General features: G+C 30.7%; 2 protein-coding genes across 2 annotated transcripts in view; one reads left to right on the top strand and one right to left on the bottom strand.

The window, feature by feature from the left end:
• The window catches only part of LOC115882972, a 6995-nt gene extending 5602 nt beyond the window's left edge, over window positions 1-1393 (bottom strand). The window contains exon 1 of the mRNA XM_030901240.1: window positions 1387-1393. Coding sequence (XP_030757100.1) covers window positions 1387-1393 — 7 coding nt within the window. The remainder of the gene's footprint in view (window positions 1-1386) is intronic.
• Window positions 1394-7167: 5774 nt separating this feature from the next.
• LOC115882977 (store-operated calcium entry regulator STIMATE-like) lies at window positions 7168-9085 on the top strand. Its single transcript, XM_030901246.1, has 5 exons — window positions 7168-7571; window positions 7627-7787; window positions 7854-8149; window positions 8201-8360; window positions 8417-9085. Exons 1-5 carry the CDS (start codon window positions 7423-7425, stop codon window positions 8476-8478), a joined length of 828 nt encoding a protein of 275 aa, XP_030757106.1. The 5' UTR covers window positions 7168-7422; the 3' UTR covers window positions 8479-9085.
• The last annotated feature ends 223 nt before the right edge of the window (window positions 9086-9308 follow it).

Genomic DNA, 9308 nt, shown 5'->3' with positions numbered 1-9308 from the left:
GAAATACTTCCACATTATTGCATTATTCTTGACTATCTGGCTTATTGTAGGTTGGCTAACACCACACAAGTCTCCATTTACCATCTGAAAATTACAAGTCGCATAAAACTGTAAACAAATTAGTAATTGAATAACGGGAAGAATGAGTAAACCACGATTGGTAGGTTTTTGCAAGTCTTCGATTTATAAGAAGTAAAATAGTTTCTGTAATTGTAGCCTTGTTAAACCTATATCGGCATAAATCCCCCCTCGCTAAACATTTCTTTTGGATTTCCTGCATCCCGTATATATCTTTTTGGAACTCGAAGAAGATTTTCTTCTTCCACGTGGTCCAAAATATCCTCAAACTCTTCTAACATATTCAAAACTGTTTAATCAGACAAAACGCAAAACGGATTTACAAGGGATTTACTTTGTTTACAAAAAAAGTGCGGTTAAGAAACTATCTACAGATCACATAAACTATCCAAAATGACAATCTCCAAAATGAAAATCGCAATCTCCAAAATGACGTTTGCTCGTGTATTCTGTGGATTCCGCTCTCGAGAGCCCAAGACCGTCTTGGCGTCTCCTCGAGATGCAACTATAAATACGGGCCTTAATTATTTAGTGTGCCTAATTTGCTACCCGCAACGGCCACAAATGCATATTGTCATATGAACGGGCGGAAAAGTAAATTAAAATAAAATAATTTTAATTTACTTTGTGGTGTGTTTGTGATATTTTGCGACTATATCACAAAACATCCCCCTTTAGAACTTCGTCTATCATGTTAAGAAATGAAAGTAAATAATAAAGCGCCTCTCGTGTTTGTTCGCACTCAAAAAATTTCAATTAATGCCTGTACATATTTTTTAAATTTACATTTTTTAATTGTAAAGTAATATATTACATTTAAATGGAATATATTACATAACAATTATGTCAATTACAGGATTACAAATTGTTTTCTAACATTTTTTAAGTAAAACGAATTATAAAATTTCAATATATGTATATTTGTCGTAGGTATAAAAAAAGTAAAATATAAAATGGACAAACGTTTACTTACATTGCAATAAAACTTCCACTTTTAGTTTTGCAATCCAAACGCAATATTTCTATTTCACAAATAAAAATATCCGACAGCACTAAAATCACTGAAACTTCCGCGGCTGACAACGAAAACTGAAAAATATAACGGCACTTTTTGTTTTAAAAGCAATTTAACCTAGCAACAGTTCCCGTAGTATGTTGTGTGTTCGGTCCCCGGTCCCGGGTCCAGTGCTTGCAAAGATGCAAAGTACAATGATAATGGTGGATTGTACGTTTCGTACAATAAAATTGTACGACACGTACACCGTACATTGAAATGTATCGTACATTTTGTACGACACGCACACGTACTTCCCATCTCTATTCTTTAGCACATGTTTAGCACCACAGAAAATACTAACGAAATTTAGCACCAATATCAATAATTACCTTAGACAAGGAAAGAGAGGGGACAGGTAACACGGCAGCTGAAAGTGAGGCAAGTTGTCACCATGCGAAATTCTCCAATGGCGTAGCATCAGAAATTGGCTTGTACCTAGAGGGTACAAAATATTTATTAAAAAGTAAATTAATATATCGTTCATTTTTGAGTAATGCATATACAATTTTGTATTTTATAGTCTCACCTTTATAATAATAGAATATCTAAGTCGATAATGCAAAATTTATTTAACAGTCACAGTGGACTGATTATCAAGACAATTATTTATTTATTAACGTGTGTATAATGTATAATTAAATAAAAAATAATGTAATAACATACGTTTTAAGCGTGTATATACATATATACTGTATGATCGAAAAAAACTGCGTCTTGTTTGTTTGGAAATGACAATTTCACAAATGAATATTAAAAATTACATTATTCATTGAATCCATAAGCAAGTGTGAAGGGAATTGACTAGATTCATTATTATACCGTATAATCGAAAAAAAAACGACGTTCAGTTGGCTTGTAAATTACGATCGATGATATTCCCCATATAATTCTACATATAAAATGACATAAAAACTATACAAAACGACATCGAAAAAAGACGGCGTCAGCGATAGCTATGAAATGAAGATCGCTGTCATTTTATATGTAAAATTATATGGGGAATGTCGTCGATCGTCATTTACAAGCCAACTGGACGTCGTTTTTTTTCAACCATACGGTATAATAATGGATTTAGCCATTCCCCTTCACACTTGCGTACGGATTCAATAAATAATGTAATTTTTAATATTTGTTACCTTCAATCATAAAAATATCCTAATTTTCCACAAAAAAATAAACAATTCTAGAAGCTTTGTGTTATTGTATTTATTTTTAAATTTTTATTAATTACTCACTGAGACTGTTATTATACACCTAAATTAGCAAATTTTTTGAAAGAATATTTAAAAAAATATATGTAGTAACAAGTAGCCCACCACAAGTTTGTCCAACCCCAGCAAATCTTGGCAGGTAAATTTAAGTTTTATATAACAACTATACATATAGATTTTTTATCACTAGAATTTTTATTTCTTTTATAGCTTACAATTATTTTTCATATTTGATAAATACAAACTTTTTTTACATGCAAAATTTATAAAAAAAGTTTATTGCAAAAATTGTATTTCTCTGATTATAATTCCCTACGCCACTGGAGAAATCCATGCTGAGTAGCATTGTTTTATAGTTTCAAACATTAATTATAATAAAGGATATTGAAAATACTACTTGGAATTATTAAAAATAGTTTGGTTTGGATGTGGTACAAAACATATTAAAAGCATTTTACATATTTTTACTGCTATAATGAAAAAATGTACATTTTATGACCACATAACAAAAGTTGTATATCGATTTTTACCTGTGAAATGTAATTCCAGCCACTTTTTTCTCGCTTCGGCCTTTGCAGCCATACGCTGAATATCTCACCATACTAAACAATACAGTTTATAAATTTAAAACAAAACAGTTGTCACAAAAAACATAAAAATTCTCACGGTGTCACCTCGAAATCTTGTCACCAAAGTATGGCCGCCGATCGAATTTTGCCCTCACTAACCGATCACGGGAGAATAGTCGTGTTAGCCGTCCCCTCTCTTTCCTTGTCTAAGGGTGCAGCCACACTATTCTAAAAACGGCGTATCGGCGTAACGGCGTAACGACCTTGAATCGATTTCCAGTAATTTTATTGGCTGACATTTTTGACAGATGAATTTGACAGATAAAATTTCTGACAGATGAATGTTTCAGCCAATAGAATTGCTGGAAATCTATTCAAGGTCATTACGCCGTTAAGCCGATACGCCGTTTTTAGGATAGTGTGGCTCAAATACGTTTTAATAAAATATACGGAGAGTACCGCTTAAATTCCTGTCCCGATGTTGAAGGATGGCTATAGAATGTCAATGCATTTCCTACATAAGTCTATCCTTGTTCGGGAGGAGGTTTTCTGCGCTTGCTCGATCTGTAAGCACTTTGATTGGACAGTTCCAAATCATATGATATGTTTTCTTGTTTTGGTTTTATTTATTTTAAGTTGAGGTTAAAGACGTTCTAATAATTGAATTAAATCTTTCGAAAAATTGGAAGTTTTTTGTTAAATATTCTGAAATCAAATAAGTTTGATAATGTAACATTATGCGCATATTTATCAATTGAGATATTTTAATCGTATCCAACATGTTATGGCAAAACACTTTTTCAACCAAAAGTTTTCAGATATCTTCGATTTAGTTATTTTCGAATGTTTATTTTGTTTATATCTATTACAAACTCAAGGAGCAACAGTTTTTTACAAGTAGTGTTAATTTTGATGCTGGTGCAATACTTCTACTCGTTAAAATAAGTTTATTATAAATATTACAGACATTTAAAAAAATAGGCTATGGAATAGGTATATAAAAATTATTTTATATCTGTCTCACAATGGGGGGCTCCTAGTAGCGTAATAGGTATCTGCAGTGCGATTCTGTAAACATTTCCCTGTCTAGTGACTCATCAATCGTATACAAATAGCATAGGCTCGATAGGAAATTTCTTGCTACAGAGCTTACAGATCCCATTGCTGATTTCTAAAATTCTTTTTCTAGATAGGCTTCCCGCATCGTAAAAACTCCTATTTTATGGTATGTAATTAGTATTCTGAAGGTATTAAAATATTTTAATATCAATATAGTTTTTTCACTGAAACTCGAGTTAAATCTTAATATACATTATTCATATTGTCGTTTTAGAGATTGTGCTTTTATACTTACTATTATGAAAATTTACTGAATAAAATATATAGTTGCAATCCTTTTACTGAACTCCTTAATTTCTTGTTTTATGAGGGGATAATTTTTGCTTATTTAGGTACTAATTTTAATCAGACCATTTTTTAATGAACTCATTTATATTTATATCATATCGTTCTAAGTAGACTTTGTTGTGTTAGACAATTATTATTAAATAAAACGAATGAAAAAAAGTGACAGGTACGATATTTTTTTTTTAAATTCAAAAAATAATTTAGTAAAACCACAATTATTAAGAAATTGTCTTAAAAACTTCGTAGTACAAATTGCATATCTATTTCACTTTTTTTAAAATTCAAAAAATAATTTAGTAAAACCTCAATTAAGGAACTGTCTTAAGAACTTAGTATTACAAATTGCATATCTATTTCACTCGACTTAAAAATTGCAGCAAAACAAAGTATAACAGTACATTTTTTACTGTCTATTGTTTCTTTTACTGCCCATGTATTTATGATCAATAATCAACATCAGTCCTGGTTTAAAATGAAACAAAAGTAATTCTTTATTATTAACATATTTTTTATTAAACAAATATAACTAAAAGTATGTACATATTAAGTTTATACATAAATCAAGCTAGATACAAAAAATATAATTATTACATTGTTGCATTGTAAACAATACTCTTTATATTATGAAAAAAAAAAACAATAATAATTTACAATAAGACAGTCTGTGTGTAACTGTGTAAGCATTATAATTAGCCTTATGTAGTCTCTATTTTAGTCTTTACATTATAATGTCTTTTTTATTTTAAAATAGTAAGACTCAAATATAATGCTTTTAACAATTATTGATTTTTTGAATAAAATTAGTTTCTTGTATATTTTTGTCTTATATTAACATCCCTTTTATTTCTGATTTTTGCTTTCATGATACAAACGAACATCGAGAAAAATTTCTATTATTAATTTTGTTAGTTGGCTTCTACCACACACAAAAGCAGTAGCCCATTCCCATTGTTCTATTAATTAAACTACAGGAAAAAGTCTTTAAAACTAAATCACAAAATTGTCAATAAACGCACAAAGATTAAAATACAAACGAAAACACAGTACACGTGGAAAACACAGAAAGTTAGAAAACACAGAAAGTTAGAGAAAACACTAATGGCGACTGCCCAAGTCCAAAACACAGAAAAGTTAGAGGAAAACACAGAAAGTTAGAGAAAAACACTAATGGCGACTGCCCAAGTTCAAACTGCTGGAAAAACAAAATCCACGCCGACGACGCGTCCAAAAAAATAAATCGATAACCCATCTCGACACCATTCTGGCCAATAGAAAAGTAGCATTTCGGCGCATGTGCATTACATCCAGCTACTGAACAAGTGATGGACTTGCGTCAAACTCCGATCTTCTGTCCTTTCAATCCTGGGACAAAAATTCTCTCATTGCTCTTATGGGGGAGGCCGCAGTATATATGTAAATTTAAATGTATTTGGTGTGGCTGCACCCTAAGATAACTACTACTGTAGAACCACAGAGCTGTGAACCGACTATCGATAATTATCGATGGTGGGGGACTATCGATAGTCTTCGAGGTTTTCTTGGATTTTTCTCATATATTTATTAGGGCAACTAGTTATACACATAAAATAATTAACTAGAGAAGTGTCAACTCTGTGTTAAATCGTGGAAACACGATACGCCACCGAAAAGCCTTCGTTGTCGTCTGGAGAACTAATTTTCCAATTGACAGGTTGACATGATAAGGACATGATGAGCTTAATTTTCATTTCCGTTTTAAGTTCATCAATGGCGGGTCCTCTTTCAGTTCAAATGTATTTTGTATTTTTACTTTTCATAAATAAAACCAAAAAATTATTTATTCACATATATTTATTTGAAATAATGGAACAACGTGACTAAATAAATATAAAAATATAGAGGATTGTATTGTTTCAATGTACTCAATTAGTTAATTATATGTAAATTTAGCGTAAGTATTTGGTGTGGCATGCACCCTACAGATAATTTGTAAATAAACACACGTATTCGCAGACTTCAAGGACAGAAATCGGGACACAGGAACACATGAAAACGGGAGCCTTATACAAAAACCTGAAAACAGAAAAACAATTTTTTTATACTAAAATTAACAATGTAAAAATATCAATAGGTATAAAATATAAATATACTGTTAAAAAGCGTCCATTATTCCCAAAGAGGCCTGGCTTATAAATCAAAAAGAAGCAAAGAGACTTTAGTCGGATAACATAATCAGATTATCAGTCCGATTTATTGCATTATTGACAATAAATCGCACATACTGGAGATAACTAATGTTGGCTATAGTTAAAAAATGATCTTACCTTGCTGTAAATTGCTTCCATTTTCTTGTGAAAAATCGCTGATCAAAGATATTATAACACTATTTTCTTTGCATCTAAAAAAATGTAAAAAAACAGTGTTTATTTACGACCTATTTTTCATATACATGGGACATACCTACTACTGCAGAAACGTCGTTTTCTCCAGGATTTTCTTGTAATATATATTTTATATACTTTATTACGCTTTATAGTTATACATTACGACATAAATTTAATGAACTTCCAAAACGAAACTAAAACGGAATGAATTAAAATGGCGTCGAATATTTTCGAATTTGTTCTAGAACAAATCTGAAGTTGTCTCTGAAACTGAAATCTGTCAATTTAAAACTGTGAAGTTAGATAATAGTTAGACAAAACAATGCTGTCCTAGTCTGAGCGGCCATATACTTGTCGTGAGGAGAATGACAGGAATGACACTAATGACGTTTTCTAGTTTTCTCCTATATTTATTGGCACCCCTAGTTATACATTACACATAAATTTAATGATGTTGCATCTTGCATCTTTGCATGGATCTTGCCTTGATCTTGCTATCTTGCCTATATTTGTGAATTTTGGGTTGTCGGCATTTCCCATATGTTATCAATCACCTGTCAATGTCAAAAAAATGAAATTTTTAGTTAGTGAATAAGTTCTATAATTTTTTGATTTATTATTTGTTGTGCTTACAAATTTCCAGTGGTAAATGTAGGTCGGAAAACAGTGCGATAATGCTTGGACCTATGTGAATATATTCTAAAGAATATTTACTTATAAAACCAAACATCTAAACAATGAATTCTACGTCCATAGGTCAAGCAGGGACTGCTCTAAAGTATAAAGGGGGTCTGCACTGCGACAAAGATGCCTTGACAGATATGTTCGGCTGGTTTCTACAAGTTCTTTTAGCTTGTTTAGCTTTTACATGTCTCATTGCAAAGAGGTAAGGTCACAAGGTAAATCTCAAGAGGTTTGAGGCTAACCAGTTTTATTTTTAGATTTTGTGAACCTCGTATTCGAAGAAGATCTTGGCAAATATGGTTCTACGATACGTCTAAACAGGGCATGGGGGCCATGGCTATACATTTAGCTAACGTATGGTTAGCAGGACAATATCAAGGGGACCCATGTACTTGGTATTTGATTAACTTTCTATTAGGTATTTTTTTAGTTAAAGTAGTATTTACACATCTTATCAGTCAATACTAATGGTTTTTTGTTGTAGACTCTTCAATGGGGCTTTTGATAATTTTTATTGGGATAAGAACTTGTCAGTTCTTAGCCCATAGGAAAGGCTGGGAAGCTATCAATTTTGGAGAATATGGAAAACCTCCTAATGTTAATGCTTGGTTAGCTCAGTGTTGCTTATATGTTGGTTTGATGGTCATTGTAAAAGTATCTATAACTTTATTTATGCAGTTAGATTTTTGGGAGAACGTTAAAGACTTTATATTAAGTCCCATAGATAACCCCAAGATTGAACTAGCATTTGTTATGTTAATTATTCCATTTTTTATAAATGTAAGGACAATTTTTATGTTTGTGATAAAATAATGTCGAGATAACTTTTAGATGTTGATGTTTTGGGTGACTGACAATTTCCTAATGTACAGGGATCCAAGTAAAAGGAGAAGAGACAGTTGTGAAGTTAGTTTGTTAGAAAAAGCCAGAGTTAAATACCGTAATATGAGGAAGAAGAAGCGTGACTCAGAAAGCGATGGGTTACTCTCAGGTAGTGTTTAGATATTTTCATCTTTCTTTTATTAACTTTCTGGTTGTTTTTATAAGGAGATGATGACATAATAGACCCAGAACAAGTGCCTATAGTAAGAGCTGCTGTTAGTATGTGAAAATATACTTAAAAAAGTATCAGCTTTTTACTGGATACTGTGATATTGGTGACCTCTTTCCTTAGGTCAAAATAAAGATATTGTATTGTAAGAATTACGGTCTAAAGAGGTGTATCAGTTAGTGCCAAGTTTTACAAAATATCAGTAAAAATGTTGTTTTTTTTGCTCAACTTGTGTGTGTTTCTCTGTTTATACAAGTAATAACAAATTTTGTTGGTTAATTATCTATAGCAGAAGTAATCATTATTTTATCAGGATTGTTTTGGAAAATCATTGTGATTTCAAGTGGTTACCATCTGATACCAAGTGATATTAGTAAATAATATTGAATTTCACCTTCATGTTGAATTGAGTAGATTGGCCTTTTATGTTAGGTGGCAATTTTTTTTTTATTTTTGAAAATGTATGATTGTAATTTGTAATAAGTTGCAAAGTAAAACATTGTCAAGATAATACATTGTCCTGTTAATACAGTTATTGATTTAGAATGTTAAGACATATCAAATATTTTTTTGCTGTAATTACTAATACTTGTTAAGATATACCAAAAAAGTTAATTGTAAGACTAAATATATTATATTGTAAATGTAAAGGTACTAATAAAAGAAATTATTTTTTTAGATAAAAAAATATGGTATTTTTATTTGTTAAAACATACATAACAGTAACTGTACAAATTATTATTATATTTACCTTGTAAAATGGTTAACAGTACAAAAAATAAGAAAATAAAAAAATTATTACTATACACATAGAAAATATGTTTTGCTCTATAATATATAATTATTTAAAACTAAATTCTTTACATCATTTATGAAACATGAGTTTGC

Source organism: Sitophilus oryzae, unplaced genomic scaffold (assembly GCF_002938485.1).
Source record: "Sitophilus oryzae breed Bouriz unplaced genomic scaffold, Soryzae_2.0 scaffold_1801_pilon_pilon, whole genome shotgun sequence".
In the NCBI taxonomy this organism is placed as follows: Eukaryota; Metazoa; Arthropoda; class Insecta; order Coleoptera; family Curculionidae; genus Sitophilus; species Sitophilus oryzae.
Note: the sequence above shows the minus strand (reverse complement) of the source record. Positions and strands in the feature narration are given on the sequence as shown.